At 43.2% G+C, this 24,322-nt stretch overlaps 1 protein-coding gene across 3 annotated transcripts in view; it reads left to right on the forward strand.

The window, feature by feature from the left end:
* Nucleotides 1–24,322, forward strand: part of dusp8a (dual specificity phosphatase 8a) — a 47,630-nt gene continuing 23,308 nt past the window's right edge. The window contains exons 1-3 of one of the 3 annotated variants that reach the window (XM_022193958.2): nucleotides 1–337; nucleotides 7,717–8,132; nucleotides 19,358–19,496. In XM_022193958.2, the coding sequence (XP_022049650.1) occupies nucleotides 7,896–8,132; nucleotides 19,358–19,496 (376 nt within the window). In that variant the 5' untranslated portion in view covers nucleotides 1–337; nucleotides 7,717–7,895. Of the gene's footprint in view, nucleotides 338–445; nucleotides 614–4,923; nucleotides 5,100–7,716; nucleotides 8,133–19,357; nucleotides 19,497–24,322 lie in introns of those variants that run through there. The other 2 variants (XM_022193957.2, XM_022193959.2) reach the window with 2 other exon arrangements.

Here is a 24,322-nt window from a genome sequence, read left to right on the forward strand (position 1 = left end):
TAAAGTGCACCTCCTGTACCTTCACCCCCCCTCCCTTCTCCTCAACACACACACACTAACCCTTTTAGCCTTGACCTAGCCTAGCATAGTTAACCTAACTCCTTCCACTGCCTGGTATACAGTCAAACGGCTCCAAGGAAGCCGCTTGTGGCCGTCTGTCACCGCGCTTTCATGCCTCGTTTGCTCCTGGCGCTGTCAGCCTCTGTCAGCTGCGGGCTTCACTATCTGTCTCCCCGCCAGGTAAACACCGGCCAGCCCCCAACGAAGACCCCGCCGCCCTCCCCCGCACACATGGAGGCCAGTTGAATAACACGCGGCGTGGAGCCCCCCAGGCCAGGTGAGTGCTTATTTGCGTATTTATCGATTAATTATCGGCTAAAATAAAAGTTATTAACCGTCGCTGCTGTTAGCTAGCTGACGTTAGCAACGGCTGTCCGTGCTCGCGCCCCCCTCCCCTCCTCTGTGTGCTGCAGCGAGTCTGTCAGCGCGCACACCCTCCCCCTGCTGTATGTGCGCGCCCGTCTTATAATGGGAATTAAACCCGTACAGGCTCAACTTATCGATCCTGTTATTGTGATAAACATTTGGCCGCTCGCCCTTCGATCATTTCCAGGTACGTAGAATGCATATTTGTCGTCATTTTCTGTGCATTTTTGCTGTTTATTGTCATCACAGCCTGTACTGATCAATGGTGTGCTTCGTTTTCGCATGCGGACATATCCACGCGTCATAACAACACAGGACAGGTTTCCCACTGTGGACTGTACAAACGTTTGAATAGCATTATTCCGCTCAAATTATAGCCCCATGCAAAGTCAATAAAAGCAACGCTTTGTAGTCTATTCTTATTTCTAATGTAGGTCGGTTTATTATAGTGCGCTGCGTCCGCTCAGCCCTCCATCATTGTTATTATCAAACTGTATACAGTGCTGTTTCTTTGTGCAGTTTTTCAGGACGATTTCCCACATTTCTGTTCATACACACGACAGATTTAGTGCAATTGTGTGAAGTATTATTTGCATCAGTATTTGTGTAGTAATTGTTGCCATGGTGGAGTCCTTGTTTTGTTATATGACCCCGTTCAGCAACAGCTTGTATTGATCGGAGGACACCACAAGGCTTTCTACCTGGACACCGTGTTTACAGTTTGATCATCTACTTCACCAGGGACTGCAACCAGAAATTGATTTTTTTCAAAAATTACATGATCACTGGAACAGCACTGTTCCGCTCACGTTGCTCCGGTTAATTCCAAGGGTAAACACCACAGGCTTGTTCCTCTATTAATCCTATTTGTGAAGAACTCATTTATTATTTACATCCTGCCAGTCACTAGTGTTTTTGTGAATTGCAAAGTAACGCACTACTGAAATCCGTGCACATTTCAATTTCAGTTACTATTTCATTTCAAGGCAATATAGCCACAATGAGTGCGGCTTTAAATGTTTTAGAGATCCAACTGAGACTTGTTTTGCTTTTGACATTTTTCTACAAAGTGCTGTTTGAGAGAGTTTTCACCAACTTTGCTGCTGACCTGAAAATGAATATCTTGTATACTTCTTCTAGGGCTTAACGATAAATCGAAATAAGAAAATCGCAACACCGCCAAGTGCAATGTGCAAACGGTAGCAACAAAATGTGTCACAACATGCCCAATATAAATGACGAATTATGATGCTATAGACATAAATAGAGATTACTAGTGTATAGAATGTGATACAAATTATATGCATTTTCATTTGTATTCCCCAGATGCAATAGAAAATGCATGTTTTGTATGAACTGTAGCAAAAATAAGATTATAATTTTTATATTTGTTTCAGTGGGGAAAAAATGTAAAATTAATCATGACTCTTATCACGGTATCTCCCAACATAATTATAATATGTTTGATTTTCTTGTTTTCCATCCCTAATATGTGACCCCAACATTTCTGTTCATATACAGTATATCACTGGTTTCAGATGTTTTATCTGATTATTGTTTGATATAAAAGCAGAGACCTGAATTAACGGTTGATATCATGTTCAGCTGTTAGGCAGGAAGTTAAAACACTGAGTGGAAACAGTTAATCATAGTTTTATAGTAATGGTTGTAATATCTTTGGATTTAGTCAGACAAATCACACAATTATATTGTAAATGTACTTTTTAGTTTTTAGACCTCAAATGTTCACTCCATGATAAATCTTAATGGCACAGTTATCTTCCTGAATTCCAAGGAAATATGCTCAAGTTTTGTTTTTATTTGTTTTTATTTTGTGAACTGGAAATATGTTAGCAACACAAGTGTTGTAATTAAATTCCCGACTATAAATTGGTGATCCACTAATCCTCCAGCAAACCCAGTGTTGATGTTTGACGGTCTGAGAACCTGCATGGTGCTTTGTTGTGGTGACTTTTTACAGCGTAAATGATACGTACGGTCAGAGGAGACAGACGGCTTGTATACACACACATATGTAAACTTTTAGCTCATGGGAGCATCTGTGGCTCAGAGTAAAAGGCATGAGACGCTCTGATGATGTCATTGTTTGCGGCCTAAACAAACAAGTCATGTCTGTCATTGTATGCGACTAAGAGCGGCTTTATATCGGCCTACTCAAGGCTGTGGCCACAGGTGACGTTATGCAGCCGGTTAATGAATAACCTGGATGGTATTACATCACCGCTGGTTGCCCTCCAGTTGCTCTCTTTGTGTTTGCTTCTCTCGCTGATGTCTGATATGGCGTTATTCAGCCGGCCCATCATGCTTAGTTCACGGTTCTGTATGAAAGTCCCCTGAATATCCCTGCACGGATTGCCCATGTCATCGAGATAAGGTTGCTTCCTTAGACTCCTTTTTGTTATCAGTCTTTTATTGTCAGCTATAAAGAGAGCATCAGTAAAGTCTGTTGATGATTTGTGTGATTTGGCAAGAAGAGGAAAATATATTGCAGCTCTGAGTTTCCTCTTTTCTTTCTAGTTGGTAAACAAGTTTTAGCTCTATGACCTTTAGATCTGTACTGTAAATAGTTCTGTAGATGATCTCGTATTTTGAAGTGTTGAAGGTTTTTGAATTAACAGTCTGATGATGTTTAACTTTCCCAAACCCAAGCAGTCTCTGGGTGTATTTATTTTATTATATCTTATTTGACGTCACATTTTTACTCACTATGGGCTAATTTTTAACTCCAATATAAAACACTCCACCTCTGTGGAAACGACACAAACATGACTATGAGTAGGATGAGCTCATAAATGTCTTCTGTAAAACATGACTCAGCTAAAAGGTCATTAATCATAAAAAAGAAAAAAAAAGTTGAATTTTTGGAATTATTTTACAAAATTTTCAAAAAATGTGTGGAACATTTTCCCAAGTGTCGTCGAAGTTACCAGTGCTGGGAAAAAGAGGCTCTGCATACTGTAAATATTTTTAATTTTTACTTAGATTTATAATTTCTTTTCATGCTCTGTTTAAACACAGCCTGCAGTTCAGCCCAGTTCAGTCCATCTTTTTATTGCCATGTGACTGTTTGCTGTCAGAAATGACTTCATGGTTGTGCCGCAGAACACAGATTTTTTTTTTACACCATGCAGTTAAAACAAAAATTTATTTTGTCAAATTTTAAATGAGACTCATAAGATGCAGTGATTTTGATCAAATATCAAGATTTTATGCTAATCGTTGGTCATTTTTGACTCACTTGACTAATTGAGTTTCTGGCTCTGATAAATGCTTTTAAAGATAACACACCATAGAAACTGGACAGTAGTTTATGGGGTTAAGAGGATTACAATAAATGATGAATAACATGTTTTTCAGGTTGTAAGTAACAGAGTAGATGTGAATTTACACTTGAGTTACGCTTCTCTGTGTAAAATTTGTGTATTATACAATGAACTCGTGGTTCTCCTGTTTGCGCAGCTCTAAGTTCCAATCAATTCAGGTATTCATATTTACCAGCATGGTTTAAAATTCCTTCGAAATGTACCAGTTGTTCTGTTTTTTCTGCCTGTAGTCAGTTGTCAGAGTGAAGCTGCATCGTCTTGTCTGTGCTTAGATTTTCTGACCATGTGAACTTCTTCTTCCTTAGACTGTGAGGATGGTTCTCATCCGGCTCGCGACAAATATAGAAAAATGTGATGCTAAATTTGCTGTCTCAGACTAGACAAGAGTGGGTCAAAGAACACATCAAACAGAGTAAATATAGCCGAGATATTTTTAATCTACAACTTGCTGAATAATTCACTGCAAAAATCTCATCATTTGTTAGTGAAGGAAACATGATAACTTCATTGTACAGCTGAAGTTGAGAGACCACTGTCAGTTTTAGCTTCCCTTCCCTCTTGTCTCCTCATCCAGCATCAGCACCAGTAGCATCCCATCACCATCACCCTCCCCGTTGCCCCCTGATCACCCCAGCCGGGCTGTTTCTATGGCAACAACAGAATCTGCTCCGGGCCTGTACACACTGTGTCTGTCTCTCTGCTTTCTCTCTACTTAGCTTGTTTTCCTCCGTTCCACCAGAGCCTCACAGCAAGCTCCGGGCTGCTGCCTGTTTTAATGCGAGGAGTCTGTTTGTTTGTTGTTTGTTTTTTTTTCGTTATTTTTCCTGCCTGAATGCGAGATGGAGGGAGCAAGACGCTTTCGCATTAGTGAGATGAGTTTTAGTTGTTGTGCTGAGTAAGCATGCGAAGGTTTTTGCATCACCCATCTTCTCATGATATTTCTTTATTTTCTTTCTACACTTTTCAAAACCTCTCATCTCCTCATGTCCGCACAGACAGGGTCCACTGGGATCAAGGTTACCGTACGATGACGTAGAAAGATGCAGAGCGCCCGTCTCTCGCTACCACACATGTAAACCTGCACACTCCTCCCCTTCCCATCTCCGCTCGCTGCACAAGAAAGAGAGTGATAGAGAAGGAAGGAGGGATTCGGAGAGAAAAAGTGTGAGAGACTGGGTGGGTGGGAGAGCAGTCGCCATTAGACATATGCAGCGTCAGATGCTGTGCTCAGCAGCAAGAGCACAGGGGGGAAAAAAAGAGAGGAAAAGATTCACACCCCTGGAAGCTATATTGTTAGCAGCTGGACTGGAGGGTTCCCTGCCATATACGGTATGGTATAACAGGTGATGGGGCAAGTCGTAATGTGGTCAGGGGCTGTTTCTGGTAGCGGGGCGCTTGCATTGCAGCAAGGCTTCTGCAGAATGGATTTTTGGCTGCACGTTATGGGAAAAACAGAGAAGGTGTCACTGTGTCAGTATGCTATGTCGTGTGTCGTCGCAGGTCATAAAATTGTGCCTTGCTTGAAATATTAATGCAGAAGCATGCACTGTCACACTCAGGCAGATTAGCCAAGGTTAAGCAGATTAGATTTGCTTTTTTTTATTGAGTCGCTCTTCTGAGCTAAATTGTATTTGTGCAAAATAGTGAGTTCTTCTTCATTTTTATGCAGCTTACTTGTGTCTACTGTAGCTGCTTTCTGATACAGCAGCAGTTTGGCTGTGTTTACAGTGCAGGCAGTTGCTTCTGTCTATCTAGATTTACTTCCATGTTCTTGTTCTGCTGTTCTTGCATCAGGCAGGTTGCCAGGCAGCAACAACATGTGTACATCTATGTTGAGGCTTGGTTCACAGCCTATAGGAGATTTAGGCCTCAGTGATGGAAAATGATCGCTTTGTGGATCTAGAGGAATGATGCAAGGCTTCTGCTGTTGTAAATGGCACTGCAATACTGTTTGCATTCTGTACTCGGCAGAATTCCTGTATTTTATTTGGTACAGTTAGTAGTTCTTTCTTTCATGTTTCCCCCTCTTTAAATCAGCCTCTCTTTCCTCCCTGCTCCATCTCCACTACGGTCTCCTCCCTCACCTTGAGCCGGCTGAGTTGCTGGGCTGGAGAGATCCTGGCTGATTAACAACCTTCACTGACTCGCCCCCTCCCCAGCTTTCCCCTTTCTCCCCTCTCTCTGCAGGGAGCTGCACGGCATTGGTGTCAGTACACAGGTGAAAAGTTGCAGAGCAGAGCTGCCTGGATATCTTCCCAACACACTACTGATCAGAAGACACAGTTTCTCCACATCGCCTCTCTCTCAGTGTCTGTTTTCTCGCCCACCTTCTCACCACTGAATGTTTTTTTTTTTCTGTTTTTTTCTGCCTCACATCGAGAGTCTGTTTTTCTTCTAATTGTAGAAGAACATAACGTCCTGTTATCATCAAAACCATTTTTTGGTTTGCTGTTTTAACTATTTCCTCCTGTCACACCCCCCTCTCTTTAATATCAGCGTTGCTAGTATGTTTAATTTATGGTATGTTTGCGCTGTTATATTATGCCAAGGCTTTTGTGTTCATCGCCCTCCACTGTGTGTTTCTACACCTCCGCCTCTCGTACTCTCCCTTTTCAACCGAGGTTTAAACCTCCATTTAGGCTTTGGGGTAAATGAGAGGGGCCCATTTATTTTTCATGACACCGCATGCCTGTAGATGAATAAAACAACATGTCGGCATTTACATTCTGACCTTCTCACTTGTCGTATGACACCTGGTTGACCGAAGAAATGGTCCTCGGCCGACGTAGACCCTTTTATTTCTGTTATCTCAAAAGAAATGTCACCATGGCTTTGTAATGATCATGTACACACTCGTTTCTTACACACATCCACACATAGGTCTCTCAAACGATGTCATGTGTGTGCATCTCATGTTAAGCTGCAGTGAATGTGAGCAGGGAGGAGTTCAGAGTGATTACAAGTGATAGATAGGAGGAGGCAGTTCATCAAGTTTATGGACGGTTCTCTGTAACACACACACACACATACAGGATGTCATGCAGGCCCTTTGCCTGTGTCCAGACCTGCTCTCTGAATTCCCCCGGCTTAATTTATCTCACGCCCTCAGTTTCCTGTTTCATGAGCTCCTGCACAAGAGACCCCCCGATCAACAGCCACCAACCTTCACACACTCGTACGCAGGCACGCACACACACCTGTGTTTTATTGTTGTGCATGTCTAATTTAAGGCTGTGGCTTTGTGTTTGGAAGTGTGATATTCCTTCAGATCTCAGGACTGATAAATCCTCGCAGATGATCCAGCTGGCTTTTAAGGCTTTAAATAACTTTTATATTCATGTTTAGCATTGTGGTTATTTTAATATGCAAGGTGCTCAAAGTCATGCCAACAAAAGATGATACGAACGAATAAAAATACATCATGTACTGGAAAATTATGCGCAGTGGGTCTGTTATTGTCAGTTTGCAGCAGTGGGGTTTGAAATATTTTACTGGTCGCACTGGTGTGATTGGACCAAGGCTCCAGATGAAAAGCAGCGATGCTCTTTATGCAGCTGATGGCTATTTACATTGTTGATTAATCTATCATTTATTTTCTTGATTAACTGATTATGTGTTTGTTCTGTAAAATATCAGAAAATGTTGCCTGAGATGACGTCCTCAAATATTTATCAAAACAAATTCAGTTTACTGTCGGAGGAGAGTAAAGAAACCAGAAAATATTTGAGATTTGGAAAGCTTGAATCAGAAAGTTTAGACTTTTTTTGCTGAATAGAAAAATCCGCTATGAATGAATCATACTTTTGATAATAGAGTATTGAGCATTGCAAAAACTGACAGTGACATTCTTGAATGTCACTGCTGTCAAGTTAGTCCTGAAACAGACTTAAATGCTGTTGTGTCATGGTTGTATGATTCATTTTTGTCTTTTTTTCTTCTCTTTTAGGCACCATGGATCTCGTAGCGCCTGCTCCAGTGGTCGCCCTCCTCCACTGACCTTTTCTCCTCCTCCTTCTCCCCATCTCTTCCTCCACATTTTCCCTCTCTCATCTACCCCTCTTCCTTCATACCCCATCCCTTTCCACCCCCTACGTCTGCGTACCGAGGCTCAGCCCTTCCTACAGCATGGCAGGGGAAAAAGGGCCCAATAAGCGGAGCGCCATGGACATCAAGCGCCTGGCGAGCCTCATTCAGAGAGGGACAGGCCGCCTGCTGGTGATCGACAGCAGGACATTTTCCGAGTACAACGCCTCGCACGTTCAAGGTGCAGTGAATGTTTGCTGCTCCAAGCTGGTGAAGAGGCGACTGCAGCAGGACAAGGTGTCTGTCACTGAGCTGCTGCAACCCAATGGCAAAGTGAAGGTGAGTTAAAGCTCATGTAAAGCTACCTGACAGTTGATGCTTAGACATTCTTTCCTCTAAGTACCAGGCTGACTGTGAAAAGCTTCCATCTTGTTGATAATGGCAAGACACTCGATTCCTGCCAGTTAAATAATCTGGAACCTCCTTAAAATGGTGAACTGTTGTTTTTTGCACTTCTTGCAAACAAATGAGATATAACCCCAGTAGAGGTGACGGTAGGTGGATTTGGTCAGACGAGCTGTTTTCCTAGTTTCTAGTCATTATGTTTTGGCTGGCTGCTGGTAGACTTAAATTGCAGAGTGGTATTGATATTCTCATTTAACTCTCCATGAGAAAGCGGTTTTGTGTATTTCCCAAAAGGCTGCTGGTAGTTTAGCAATCAAGGATTTCATCACTGAAAGCAAGCCTTTTCATTTAACACAGTACTTTATATGTCTTGTAAATTCCCCCATCCACAAGCAAAGTTTAAAAAAAGCTGAATATTTAACTTTAAAAAACATCTTTGTGCCAAGAAAGCATTTGAGATTTTAAAGGTTTTTATTTGATACAAAGTGCAAGTTAGTGACGAGGATTAAAATAGTGTATTTATGAGTTAGGACAAGTCAGCACAATGTTGCTTGTTTCTGCAGAATCAGTGTGGGAATGCTGTGACAACACATATTGTTGAAGAAATGATGGTACTAGACCTAGAGGAGATATGTTTCTGTTGGTGTTGGTCAGTGGTTGCATCTACTCTTTACTCCTGTAGCATAGCAACACTGCTTGCAGCATGCATGTAATATACAGAACGTCCTGCAGCTTCCCTTGAACCAGAGCTCTCAGATTCTGGTTCCCATGTCAGCAAGTCATCATGCTGTTGAAGTGTCCTTGAGCAAGATACTGAAGCCGCTCTGTAGGTTTTTCAGATTACCACTGACAGCTTGACCCATGCACCACTGCGGTTCTGGATCGGCCTCCCCTGCGCTAGCCCAAGCCTGTGCCACATCAGTGGGTGCTATATTTGGCGGGCATGCAGGCGTACTGTAGGTTTGTTGCTTATCAGTGGCCCTGAAATTGGATCCTCCCGTTTTCCATGACTTCTCCTCTGAATATGACAGCCTTTTTTCCATGGCCTGTCCACCCGTGGCATGCTGACTCCTGTATTTTTAGTCTCTGTGTGAAATTGAAGGAAGTCTGAGAGGGGAAACCTAAGCGGAGAGAGGAGAGGAGAGGAGAGGAGGGGTGGGGTGAAGTTTGTGTGTTTCATGTGTGGTATGTGTTTTGTGCCTTCATGTAGTTTATGTGCATACATCACCCAGCACTTTTAAGTGACTGAATAAAGACAATAACACAGCTGCGGAGGACATGGCAGATGTCGTTCCTGTTCTTGGTGCTAAATGCTATTTTTAGGTCCTCTTAACGCCCAAAAGAATAAAACAGTGATTCACAGGAGCCGGTGACACTTAACAGGTGATTTAAATTTTTTCCTTAGGTGTGACACAGAATGACAGTAGTATAAAATGCTTCTTTTATTTTGCCGTTTTACTTCCTAGTTGCCAGGAGCGGGTCAGAGTGTCGGACCCGTCACCCTTCTCACTCTGTGGAATCTATTTATGAAAGTGATTTAGGAGCTGCTCACTTTTTATGCCCTGTAGATACTGTATCTGTCTTTTAGCTGACAAAACTGGTGAATGACTTGTAAACGTAAATTACCAAAAACACGCCCTGCTGACCAAAATGCAAATAATTACACATTATTGCTGTGGATTGCTGTGTTGCTCTGCTGCTCCTGTGACGCTACACTTGTAGGTGACTGACACTTTCCACTTGGTAAAATCAAGAACTATGGATTATTGTTGCTTTCTCTCAAGTAAAACCCAAAAGCATCTGGCACATTGGCTGAGAGCCTCTGTGTGCCTGCTGTTTCACACTGACTCTCTGTTATACTATGCTTTATTGCCAGAGCTTTAGGCAGTCAAACTCACATGTCTTTCTTCTCACCCTAAATTTTGCCATTATTAACTGAGCAAAGTTCTTGTGTAACGCCTCTTGTATTGAAGCATTCAGCCAGCCTGAGTTAAGGTTTGCCTGTGGTCTGAGCCACATGCAAAGACTGTGCATCTCAGAGTGTTTGACTCATCCCCCACTAAAAGATCCAATTTTACTCAGATATTTTGGTGTTATTTTTGGGCCGTGATGATGCATGACCTACTCCGCCGACAACAGATTTAGACAGAAAAATACAACAAAGAGCAAACAACAAGAAAAAGCTGAAGGAGTTGAAAAAAGCTGCCGCTGGAGGGTGTTGAAGTTTGATGGGCTTTGGATCCAGTCGGAGTTTTGTTACTTCAGTGAGTGCAGCGAGCTCGAGTGTGTTTCTGTGCCGGGTCTGTTGGGTTCATCTCTGTGTGGGGCCCTGTGCTTGGCAGATCTCACACTGTGGCACCCCACAGAGCCGTGCTTCCTCCTGATTTCTCTCACTTTCAGTCTCATGACAGCTCCGTCCGTCTGTCTGTCTGTCTGTCTCGCTCACCACAGCGTGCAGCTTCCCACCATCAGCCTTCATCGTTTATTCAATTTCCCTCTCCCGGTCTTGCGTTGCCCCATGGCTGGTTTGTTATTATCCATTCCCCACCCCCAGTAAAGAGGATAAGGCTTGCGATTAATGCTAGGCTGGATAAAGCTGGAACTAGCCGGGTGAGAGAGGAGGGCCTGACGAGCCCAGACTCTTTTGTTATTGGCTAAGCATGACATCATCCCTTTTGTGTGGCCACTGGCAGGCCGCGGGCTGGGCACGTGCAGACTGGCTGTGTGGTGTTAAAGCCAGCTCCCAACTAACCCCTCACACACACACACACACACACACACACACACACACACACACACACACACACACACACACACACACACACACACACACACACACACACACACACACACACACACACTCACACACACCACCCTCTCTACCCCCCACACGGCTCTGAGCATCGCCAGGAGCTGCCTCAGCCAGCCAAGACAGCAAAGGACACCATTGTGGCTCTTTGTTGGGGAAGTGAATGCAGGAAGCGGGAGAGCAGCATTGAGGGTATTCATGGACGAGCTGCTGCCTCCGCCTCCTCCCCGGCTGCCTCCCGCCTCACATCCCATTGAGAACTAATAGCCTGCATCCCCCAAGGCGCTGCACTTACCCTCTTTCATACAAGCTCCCAATCTTCAGTTAACTGAGCTGAATGAACATCCCTGACCAGCACAGCAGCAATCAAAATGGTGTCCTCTTTCTTCTGCCTTTCACATCCCATCCCTTCATTGCCTCTTTATTAATGTTCTCTATTAATGTAGGTCAGAGGGGCCTGGATACAGTAGGCTACATGGCGGAGGACCTCTGCTGGGAGTGGGATGGCACAGGCTTAGTCGGGAACAGGGGCTTCCTCGTGTCTTTCCTGACAGGCTGGAGGACAGGCGGCTGATTTCTTGGCTTAAGCCCGGCTAATCCCTGCTGCTGTGACGGGGCACAGCCGGCCAGGCAGGCCCGACAGATGGACCAGAGGTTTTCACAAGCAGCCCGGGGGAAGCACCCTTTCTCCTGCATGTAGGCATGGAGGCCTCAACTCTGATGAATTGGACCCTGAGTAGTAGCAAGAACACAGCAGCCTACTCATAGAGACACAAGTTACTTTTACAAGCTGTCACATGCTGGTATGAGGTGGAACCTAAATATTTATAGCCACAAGTATGATTCCAGTGTTATGTTTTGCAGCTGAGGACACAAACAGAGCCAAAGAGAGGTTTGTGATTTTACTTTTTTAATGTAAACTCAGCTGCGTCGGCATACTGACCTAGATAAGTGGATCAGGTACCGGCCAGATGTGATGATCCACATTCAAAGCATTTTTTTTGGCAGGCGTACTTCAAAAATGTAGTTTTTCCGCATGACAAAATATGATCACATTAAGTTCTGCTCAGACCAGATTCTGAGTAGAAGGAAAAAAATAAAGACTGCGTATGTCAGGGATCAGCCATTACTGGCAGCAGTAGTGGAAAAGTCAAAGAAAATGGATCGATGCATCCCAATTCTCTTTGGCCATTGACGGAAAACTAAAAATGCAGTAAATCAGTTCCACTGATGTAGCTTTGAAACATTTATCCCATGCATCAATTAGTCAATTCACAGAAAATGAGTAACACATTTCAAAAGACAAATAATCATTTAGGTAGTTTATTAAGAAAGACAAGCCCAAAATTAATTTCCAAGCTCCTGAAATGCAATGATTTGTTCCTTCTTTCTGCACTATTAGTCAGATTAAACAGGCATTTTGAAGACTGAATGAGCTGGGATGTTGAGTTGGACATTTTTAATAGATTTGAGTTGTGTACAGTGTAAATAAGATTCAGTAAATCTGTACATTGCTAAAATACAGATGTTCTAATGCATCATGTGTCATGCCTTTAGGACAGTACTTGCATAGCCAGTTCTACTTCATGTACCTGTAATTACACTCCAGTTTGTCTTCGAGGGTTGTGACACCAACATATTAGACATGATAATGAACAGTAGCCCAATTATTGTTGTTTGGTATAATGGCCACGTAGCAATAAAGCAAGCCAGGCAATGGGTCTGTGATCTTGTCTGTGATCTTAATTGGTAGGATTGGCTGAGTGCCCTGCTGCACAGGGAGAGACAACACGTGACCAGCTAATGCATTTATGCAATGAAGAAGATCTCCATCAATTCCACTGATGACGCACCATATGTTGTGTTTATCCTCCCTGCGAAGGGGAAGTGGGGTGACTGTAATGGCTGGCACATGATGGGAAATCCAAGGATAATTAGGAGAATAAACAGTGAGTACTTCTGAGTTTTAGAAGTAAAAACTGGCAACAAAATGCTTGCCTGTTATTTACACATCAGACACACAGTATAAGACGCTGGTATGTGGAAAACACTTTGTTTCATAACAGTGTTGTTCTGACTTTTCCAGTAACTCCAGTACAGTATTTCAAAATGAAGGGCAACACATGAGCGATTCATGTGTCATCTGCCTTGACAGTAGCAGCAGGAACTGAGAACTTAGTTCATGACTCATGTGCGGATTTTTTTTTTCCCAGATGACCCAGAGGGCAAACTCAGGGAATTTTCTGTATGTTTCATTTAAATGTTTCCTTTTGTTGAGTTCAAACAGACGACGCTACAGCCAGCGGTGGTTTTTCTGCAGAGCCGGATATGTCATGTGTTTGCTTTGATGAGGTCATGGCATGAATCATTGTTTGCTTTAAAGATCCCACTGTTTGACATAGATACACACTCACACTCTGTATATAGTCTTAGATTAAAACTGCGACCTCCCAAATTAACAGTAACATTTATGTGAAATACGTGTGTTCATTTGGAAAAGATTAAAGGACTGCTTTGAGGATATGAAATGTAGTTTACAAAATGGAATAACTGAGAAGGATGACGTGGTTTAACCGGATCTGCAGCATGCATATGTTCTCTGTAGACAGCAGTTTAGACTGTGAGAAACAGTACACTTGTAATTTACTTGCATCTGAATGTTTAACCTGTACGGACCTGGTGTGTGTGTGTCTTAAAGGTCCTCTGACATTCAGCGGTGTGAAGGTGTGACCAGATCTGGTGACCACATCTCATGAAATTATCGCCAATGACCTCACTCTGCACATGCACAGGGACGTCAGGGACTTTCACCACCCCGCAACATCTTCACATCCCCGACTAAAAACACGCACACACAAGTGTAAAGCTGCACTTCCAAGGACTTTCCACAAATGACATTAATTCCTCACCTCATAAACTTAATCTAAATTCCAAACATAATCCTAGTTCTTGCCCGTAAACCCGGGTTTACTGTGAATTGCTTTATATCCCTTGCACAGTTGGTCCTCATAAGGATAGAATCACACCATGACACACACACACATCACACCTACTGAAGCATACATGGAAGTGGCAGCTGCCAGTGCCAGTCAATGACATCATCTGGCCCCAGGGTGGTATCTATACAGTGGCGAGATGAGGTGTACTTTGCAAACTGTGTGGCGGAGTCTTAAACTGACAGATACACTGCTGGGGGAGGTCACTGCCTGCTGCATGCATCAGGGTTTTTATCAAGATGTCATGTACTGTATGTAGTGTCAGATGTCCAACTATAAAATGAGTTTGACTGAGATAATAAGAGCATCAGAAATGTGTGTATAAATCAATCAGACCAAACATTAAGTGCATGATTTACAGTGCAGTTGATGTGTCAAATAAAAGATTTTTACAGTATTTTTTAAATTCTTCATGTCTCTTGAGCTCCTCACAGTTTGAGCTGCAAACACGATTAACTGTGAACGGCTCGTACTGCACTCGTCTTGTTCTCTGTGAGACATCCCATAGTGGACGATCTGAGAGCACCCAGACTGCACCTCAGGAATGTGGGTCCATTTTTAGACTGTTTATGCTGATGTTGTGTCACAGACCAGTTCACACACAGACACACATACTGTCCCGCTCAGCACTGACCTTGTCACTGGTCAGTAGCACCACTGAGGTCAGGGGAAACCATGTTTCAGTTTCTTGCACAAGCTTTTGCTGTACGCCGAGACTGTGTTTCCACAATTCCACAGATGATTTTTGTTGCTGCCTGTCATCTATGTTTCATGGTGTGTGTGTGTGTGTGTGTGTGTGTGTGTGTGTGTGTGTGTGTGTTTTGTGTGAGTGTACAAACTGTCCCTACAGAGGAGCATTGACAGCAAGTCCAGGCCTTGACTTGCAGCCTTGTCTCAGACCGTGTTTTTCTTTCACTCCTTACATATTTTACAACACAGGGTCATTTAGAGTCTTGCAGAGACTTTTGACTATTGCCCAACACCTTCTTTTTTTTTTTTTAAATTCACATATCCAGCACAAACTTACAAATGTGAATTTCTGTTTCTTGCTATCTTCCTCTGCAACGGGCCAGAGCAATCCAACCTCTCTCCTGTGACTGCTCCTTGTTTATGTCCTGCTGTGATGCCAGCCTCCTGATCCTTTAGAGAAAGCTTTGGTGCAGCAGGATTGTAGCATTTGGTCTGCCAGTGCCACCTTCTGTCCCTCTTATCCCTCTCTGTATTCACACTGATGTGCCACAACATTAAAACCACCGAGAGGTTAATTAAATGACATTAATTGTCTTGTTAGACTGCAATATTTTTATGGGAAACCTTGGCTGTTGGCATTCACGTGGATGTTACACCAACACACCCCAAATAAATTAACAGCACACCCTGATGGCAGTGGTCTCACAACACTGCAAAAACCGCTCAGGAACAAAGCGTTGACCTTGTCTCCAACCTCCCCAGACCTCAATCTCACGGGACTCCAAGTATTTGCCCCCTACATCCTGGTGTCAGGTGCCATCGGACACCCCCAGAGGTCCTATGTCAGTGACCTGACTGGTCAAAGCTGTTTTGGTGACACAAGGGAGATGTAAACAATATTTGGCAGGTGGTTTTAATGCTGTTGCTACATCCAATCCTCCTCCCTCTCTCAGCTTTCCTCCTGACCCCCTTTTTGGCTTTTCTTTCCTCGCTTCCTTCCTCCGTTCCTTCTTTCCTTTCTTGCTTTCCCTCTCTGCCGGTGGCATTCCTTGTTTACCTGCAGTGTGCATGCGTCAGAGAGCCTGGGCCAGTACCGTAATAGCAGTGATGCTGTAGCACTGCGGAGGGATGAGGGATCTGTTCTGCTGCTGCAGTCTCAGAGCCAACTCCAGCCCTGGGTCGATGACCTCTAACACTGCAGCAAACTCCATGCACATCACGTACGCAGCAGGATGTGTAGTTTCATCCCGTCATTCAAGCAAAACCTAAAGCATAATCCATACTACTGATGGAAGTGCCGTCATTCATAGACTCTATTAAATCTAAAAGCTATTTATTTTCCACTCACAGGGAACACTTGTACAGCGGGTGAGGTGATATGTAATTCCATCCTCTAAGCTGAAACACTGAATGAATGTAACATGTTTACTGTAGATTTTGTTAACAATACGGATTAAAAAAACATTTAATTTGTCTGTTAGAAGCTGAATTTTCATGTTCGTCTGTTTTCTAGCACTGTAACAGAAACACCACAATTTTTGTAATTTGTAAATCCAGACATTGAGATAGGTCTGTTTGCATATTGAGGAAAATGCATAATTTGAATATTTACTTCACATGTAATAATTAAAATACTGTGTAGTAGTTTTACAGACAGCATACACAGTAGACATCCATTACCTTGCATATACTGCAAGTTATAAATGTGTTAAAACAGGGATATATGACTCATTGTCTCATAAAACCTGAATGAATCTCCCACTGCTTGTCCAACACTGAGTAATAGACTGATTAGCAATTTTAACGGCTGCTCTCATTTTGCACCACGGAGCTGATAAACAAGACCATAGAGCACGTTTATGTGTATTGCTGGCGTGCATGTATGTACAGTTAAAGGACTGTAATCCTCAGGCAGTGAGGTCAGACTCCCAAATTAGATCTGATCCCATTAGGATCATGATCCAAAATTACCCAGCAGGGTGAATAAAGATGGAAAGAGTAGCAGTTAAAAAGAAGGTGAATGTGTACGTAGTAAGAATACCTAACAACAGCTAAGTGTTATGCTATAGGCAAAGGCTAAAGTAAGAGTGTATTTTAAGTTTGTAGCATTGCATTGATGCATCTGACAAATAAACGCTAATTACCACCAGGCTCTGTCTAATAACTAAAGCTATTTTATCTAATTGCATCTTTCGATATTTCTGTATGTGACAATATATTGAGACTGATGACTTCGCAGTCAGCTGTGCTTCTGACATGATGATGTAATTATTTTATGCCTTCACTATACAGCTTACATTCTAGAAATGATAGCCAGAATCAAAGCAGGGAAATTTGGTTCTCATTTATTACCGTAAACACTTGGGCTAAACAGTCAAAAGATGTTAGTGGCAAACTCTTTAGGCCTTATTTGTATGTTGTCTAGATATATTAACTCTATCAAACCCAAAACCTGCTGGTGGGTTTGAAGCATATATTGTCTTTTTTTAAAAAATGCCATAATTAGCTCTATTTATTTGAGACAGAACCTGCAAAAACAGGGAGATTTGTCAAAGTTTGAATTATCAGATGTTCTTGAACTACCCATATGTGACCAAATCTGAGCTTAAAATTGTGATATTATAAATTTCTCATTTCAATGTGTCTTCTGTAAATATTCACCAAAAATAAATGGTTTACACTAACCACAGTCTATAAAAATTAAAAGAGTTCTGAGCTCCATGGCACAACTGACAAGCCATTAATACATCAGCTGAGACCAGTAGTCACATGACAAAAAATCTGGATCTTTTCGGCTGAACTCGGCTGAACTGCCAGCTGTGTTTACACAGAGCAGATGGAACACAAATTAAAACTGTAAGTAGTAAAATATCTATAGTATACTGTAGAACCCCTGTGCGCACTTAGACAAGTTTTATAGATTTTGTGCTCTTTCACTTTTATTTTAAAAAAATCAAAACAACTTAAATTTTCATTTTTCCCCTTTTTGCTTTTATGATTCTGTCATATTGCATGAAAGATATTTTTGAGTTCTGGCCATGGCTGTGCTGTTTGATTAGAGGAGCAGGACTTTATGTTGCAGTAAAAAATATGGACTCACAGTGAGTAAAAATGTAACAGGAAACTGCTTGGGGTTCAGAGGGTTAATGACAAAAAATAAATGAGTTTGACGTTTCTCATGGTCGGTGCTACAGATCAGCCTGTCATGTTTTTATAATGCTGGATGCAGGCAGGCAGGCAGAGCCAAGTCAGGTTATACTAGACTAGAGTAACTTCTAACCAGACTCCTCAGACTGACCTTGTCCTGTCTAAATCACCTGCCTGGCTGTGTTCCCGGCCACTCTGCTACAGCTGCTCTGTAAGCAGAAACATAATCAGACACACTCCATGCGCACTGAGTAGCTGTGTGTACCATAAGCTATCCTCACTAGTGTGCCTTTTAACGCACAGAGAGGGAAGCAGTGCCTGAGAAACGCTTGGAAAAACTGCAGTTTTGCCTGGAAGCTAGCAGATATTCACTGGCACATTGCAGATCAAGATGGTGCACTTTTGATAATTGAGGAAAACAAAGAAAACCACTGAACTGTCTCATCCTCGACCCCCTCCGGCTTTTGTTCACCCCCTCCTTTTATCCTTGCCTCATTTTCCTCTCTTCTTCTTTATTCTCGTCTTACATCATTCTCCATCTCGCCTCCATCGTTGCCTGCCCCACTACCCCTCCACTCCCACCCTCTCCATCCCTTCTTTCCTCCCTCCAGCCAGCCCTCCTCCCCCCCCCCCCCCCCCCCTCTCCTCTCTCCTGTCCAGTGGCGGTTCAGTGATGCAGTGATTCATAGCTGCAGTAGGCGCTGCCTGATGGTCACGTGACCAAAGCCTGCCTGACAACATGGGGAACAACACAGCCTGGCTAGTGTGTGTGTGTGTGTGTGTGTGTGTGTGTGTGCGCGCGCAGCCCCACGCATGCTCACACTCCCTCACCCAAATCGCAGAAACACTTTGTCACATCGGCCCGTATCCTCTCATCTTTCTCCCAAGAAACGGACGTCCAGACCCTTCACCACGTCGCCAGCTTTTATGATTTTTGCAGATATTACCCACCATCACAGCAAACGTCCTTCTCAGCAGTTATCTGCACGATAAATATTCCATTCAGAGTTGCACGGTGCAATACTCAGCACTCATGCATTATTTATATTCCTATGCTTTATCTTTATAACTTACTGTGGAATCACCTGTAGTTCATCCTGCTTTCTGCTGCATTCAGAAGCACCGATAAAGACAGTGTTTATTGTCACAACTCCCAGTGCGTCAAGTGTTTATGGGTTCATTTTCTTTTCCTTGTCACTGCTTCCTGGTAAATATGAGAGCATCAGAGTGGTCAGGTGTATGAGGAAGCTACCCCAGGGTTAGATGGTAACAGTATCTTCACTGCCAAGACGATATATTCCCCAGAACCAACCTTTCAGGTGGAGCAACATATGGGTGTGTCCCAGATGAATGAGCTCTCAATTATACTGCCCATTATGACAACTAGATGCTTAGAATTCCATTCATATTCGAGAACACCGTCTTCTTCGTCGCCAGTGGATCCCTGTCGTATTTTCCACAGCGGCATTGTGTAATGAAATCCCTTCTCTTCTTTGTCGTTTGTCTTTTTTGCACAGGTGGAGCTGGGCAGGAAGCAAGAAGTGGTGGTTTACGACCAGAGCTCGAAAGAGGCCGGTCATCTGTCCAAAGACGGCTTTGTGCACATTCTCATGGGGAAGCTGGAGGGAACCTTCCACAAAGTCTCCCTGCTCACCGGTACGCAAGAGTGTCTGTGTGTCCATATGTGTGGCTGCACATGTGAGATGATGAATGGAGTTTTGGAGTCTTTGTGCAGACATTATCATCACCTTATTGTACAGTGAGCAGGTGCACTGCTGCCATTGCACAGTTTGGTCAGCAGATGTCACTGATGAGCTCGACAAGTCTCATCTCGGTCACATAACGCCAGTCGTTCCTCATTTCTTAATGCCACACAAACATTCTGACTTTGTGGTGTCAAATTCACAGGTATATGCGAAGGGAGGAGGGAGAGGAGGAAATATAAAAGCATGCTCTCTGAATGCAAAGCCTCTCTGATGACTCTTTGATGTTTAAGCTTCGTTGGAGTCTTTCTCTTACCCAGCATCACTACAGTAATGCAGAAGCTTAACTTCCAATCCTCTGGCCTTATTTACCACAGTTATTATCCTGCCATAGTGTCCACTAAGCACACTAAGACTTATAATTGAGCCCCAGCAAGACTGTTAATAGCCTCGTTGAGTTAATAACATCTCAATTGTGGTGGCTGCAGCTTTTTAAGGGACAGCATTACACACACATCCACCCGCGGAGGCTTATGAATCCGTCCCAAATGTGTCAGCGCAGAAAGGAGAGTGTAATCTGCCTCAGTCAGGATTGGAAATGAGACGACAGAGGCATGCTGTTCGGGCAAATCTCTGCTCTCGTCTCTGCATCCCCACATCCTCGTTCCTCTCCTCCTCTCAGTTCTCTCGCTCCGCCGGGAGATTAGCGCTTTTTCATGAGTCATTCATGGATGCCGAGGATTGCCTCAAAGTACCCGGGCTCCACAATTAGTCACAGTCACAGAGATGAACCCAGTACATGCTTAGGGTGGGCACACCCATACATACTCTATGCACACACACAACCGTCTTTCATGTCCGACACACACACACGCACGCACGCACACACACCCTCTGATTGTCTCTGAAAATCCAGGATTTTCCACCTCAGCTTTCCTGATCAGACATCATGTTGTTATTAATGAAAGACCACTTGTCAGCACTTCCCTCCTCTTCCTCTTTATCAGTCTCCACAGCTCGCTCTCGGTGAGTTTCTTCAGGAGAAAAAAAGAGAAATCACACCTCTTCCATTTCTGTCCCCGCTTTTCTGCTGTTTCCACGACAACAGTGGCAGAGAATATTCCCCAGAAGGACTCAGCCAATGACGTTGGCTGTTGTTTGGGTGGTTGTATTATTAGGGTCAGTGCAGCCAGCAGCCACTGTCTGTGCATCTATGATGTTTATGTGTGTATGCATGTATGTAAGAGGACATTGCGTGTACTCGTTGGAATGCTTGTATGTATGCACTTGTGCATTAAAACATCACGTGAATAAATGCTGCAGATGTGCTTGTGTGTTAAAGGAAGCTGCAGAAATCTCATTAGAGAGAAGTCATGAGAGACAGGAATTTTCAGCCTTTAGAAACGTTATGTTTAATGCGAATTAATGCTAAGAAAATATGTGGGGAATACTATTTGGATGAGGGATTTTTCTTCTTTGTACAGTCCTTGCTATCAGCGGAAGCGACAAGGAGGCTGTTTGGGTACAAAGTATTTGTGGACACACAGTAGTACAAAGTGTGTTTTGTGAACAAACTGAGTACAGAGAAAGTTCAGAGGTCAGGGGTCATGTGTGAGCTTGTAACTTTGACTCCTCAAACAATAGCCACTGTGAGCGTGTAAGGACAGTGCCTTTGAAATAAACTGAAAGTAGGCGGTTTTACATGACACAAATAAAATTTGGAAACAATTGTGTGTCATTTATCAGACATTACCTGGTTCCAGTGTCTCAAATGTGAGGATTTGCATCTGAAATTTAATATATTTACAACATTTGTTAGACAAAAATAGTAATTTGAAAACCTCACCTTGAGCTCCAGGAGGTAGGCCAAAAAAAGATAAATGAATCAACAACAGAAATTAGAGCAATTTCATTTATTCTTCCTTCCCTTTTCTCTGTCATTCCTGTTGTTAATCTGCGTTACTCCCCTTGCACATTCTTAAAACTTCATGGTAAAAATTGCTTGAAATAATCCTCTTTCCTTTCTCTCTGTCTCTCTTTCTTCACCATTCATCCTCTCCCCCTCTCTGCTTCTCTCCCTGCCTCCTTCTTTTCCACCTCCCCCTCTGCTGAGCCTCTGATTTATGATACTAATAATTCCCGCGATGACTTCATATCTGACTGACGACTTATTTTCAGCCTCGCATATGCAGACCACACATGCACACGCTGTGTACACCGTAGCATTGCTGCAAATCAAGCGAGGGGAGAAATGGGTGGGAGGGGAGACGATCTGAGGATCAGATAGAGAGAGAGGAAAAGAGAAGAATCCATAAATGGGATGGACAGGGTGAATAAAGGAATAATTACTAAGCTTACAGTCTGAGGGGAAGAGGATTTTCTGCCTTAGCTGTTACTTCTGCAGAAACATGCCAGAGGGAGATTAGGGCAGGGACGCACATTTCTTCATAGTTTAAAACACTTTTTTTATTGACTTAAACTTCCCATAAACAAGGGAATTAATTGCAGGAAGATTGCGGATAAGCTGCTTGAATGACATGTTACACAACCTATGTGCATGTACTGGGAACGTATCGATCCAAAAACAATCGGTGACTCTTCTTAGGTTTCTCCCCATTCACTAAATAATCAATAAGTCCGGTTTAGAAAGCACCCCACTTCCTACATGTGGATTATGTCACGGAGCGAGCGTTGTCCCAGTAGGACAATTGTGTTTGTGAATGAGAGAAGTAATCCGGGTAGCGCCGGAGTCTCACCCTGTACTTAGTTTAAGATTTGTATTCACACAGGATGTGGTGGTTGGAAAATGTTTGCGTGTGCACATGCTTGTGAGTCCATGTGTGCGCAAGGGTTAAGGACACACTCGCGTACTTCATTGATTGCGTGAAAGTGTTTGTGAGAAACATGTCTCTCTCAGGACAGCCGTATTTTTACCACAGCGGTGATCTCACCCAGTTGGAGCTCGGGCTGATGCAGTCTTGCCTTTTTCAGAGTTCTGATGTGTGTGTGTGTGTGTTGTGTAGAGGAGGAGAACATCACTTGGTTAGAGCCAGCTGCCTCCCCAGTGGGTCTAAAGTTTGCGTGTTTCCCACCAATCTGCGAGCGCACAGCCAAAGCCGAAGACAACACTGAACACTGCCTGCTAGTGTGCAGCTAGGTGGTGTTAGCCGCTGCCAGCTGCGTAGCTTTGTCACGCATCACAGCGGCTCTGATGTCGGCCTGCCAGGGTGAAACGTTTTGTTGTCGGCATCCAGGCCTTCGTGCTCTAGTTTTAGCAGGAGATGTTGCAGAGATGAAAAAAAGAAAGGGAATTATCAAAAAGAAACAGAGAGGAAAAAAGGGCGTGTGAAATATGCACTCATGGTCTGCAGATGACAGAAAAAACGGCTTCAAGAGGAAGAGAGGTGGAGATAAAAATAACACGTTTTATTCATAGCGCACTTTATTTGTCAAAGTACTAAAAAAAACACTGACAGCTAGAGCAAATTAGACAAAAAATAACAGAATACAAGGGCCTGACGAGATGGGTCATGAAAGAGGAAGTGAAGGTGTAGGCACATGCAGATGTGTGTTTCATCCGTTTAACGTCTGTACGTGTATATGGTGTTTGCAGATGTGCAAGACTGCTCCTAATTTCGAGTGCCATCTGCCAGTGTTTTTCATGGGATTACTAAAGCATCGCACCGCTGGGTCAGGGAGAGAGAGAGAAAGGAGAGGAAAGGGACACAGAAGGAAATGAGATAGAGATGAGGAACGAGGGCACGTGTTGAGCTTGTCAACACCGAGGAGACTTGGAGGGCAGCGTGCACCTGACATCTGAGCAGTCACTTCACTTACAGTCAACAACAACAACCACCGATCAACCCTGAAACAGCGACTTGATCAACAGGGAAAGAATTTATCAGTTGTTGAAGTAATTTATCAAGCATAAATGCAAAACATTTGCCCCTAAATGTGATGATTTTCTGCTAATCTCTGTTTTATTTTATAAATCAGACGTTTATTTTGTTTAGAACTATTTGACCAAGATCAAACTAGCAACATGAATATGACACTGTGAGCAACTTTTATTTTCTGACACTGACAGACTACGTAATGAGTCATGTGCACAATATTTGCTAATAAAAAGTTACATAACTAGCCTTCCACCAGTCAAATTATGGATTTGTGCACCAGATTTATTCCAGATAGGTAGAACTGCAGCTGACGTATGACCTTTAGCTCTTGCGTGTAGCATGAACAGGCTCGGTGAGGTTTCACATTCCATGCTACATACCAACCAGGTCTTACTAGGCTTAGTCTTTCACACTAAAGGGTAACAGCATTAGTTATGCTTGGTTTTGCCATCATTCATACTAAACTCACTCTGTTTTTTTAGTGTCCATTTGATGCACAATGTTGTCTCTGATCGTCACTCAGTTGTAAGTTATGTGCAGTTAAATAGAAAAAGAATTAAGCTTCAATTAGATTTCTTGTGTAATTGGAAATAGTATTCTATAATGATTAATATATTTTACATACTTTACTGTCATATGTAACTGTGACCCAGTAGTAGTTTTAACATACCAACTCCCACGCTGTCACTCTGTCAGCTCAGTGAAAAGAACACAAGATGAGATGTGGTTGTGACATGCTGATGAGAGGTATTAGGAGATGAAGGGTGCCTCTCTCTCGCTTTCTTTCGCTCGCGCTCCCTTTCTCTCACATGCACTAAAAACACACACAGGAGCCGCTGTGTAGCTCGGGGCTTTGATGAGATCAGGTTAGGGTGTGACTGCA

This window comes from Acanthochromis polyacanthus, chromosome 8 (genome assembly GCF_021347895.1).
Source record: "Acanthochromis polyacanthus isolate Apoly-LR-REF ecotype Palm Island chromosome 8, KAUST_Apoly_ChrSc, whole genome shotgun sequence".
NCBI lineage: Eukaryota > Metazoa > Chordata > Actinopteri > Pomacentridae > Acanthochromis > Acanthochromis polyacanthus.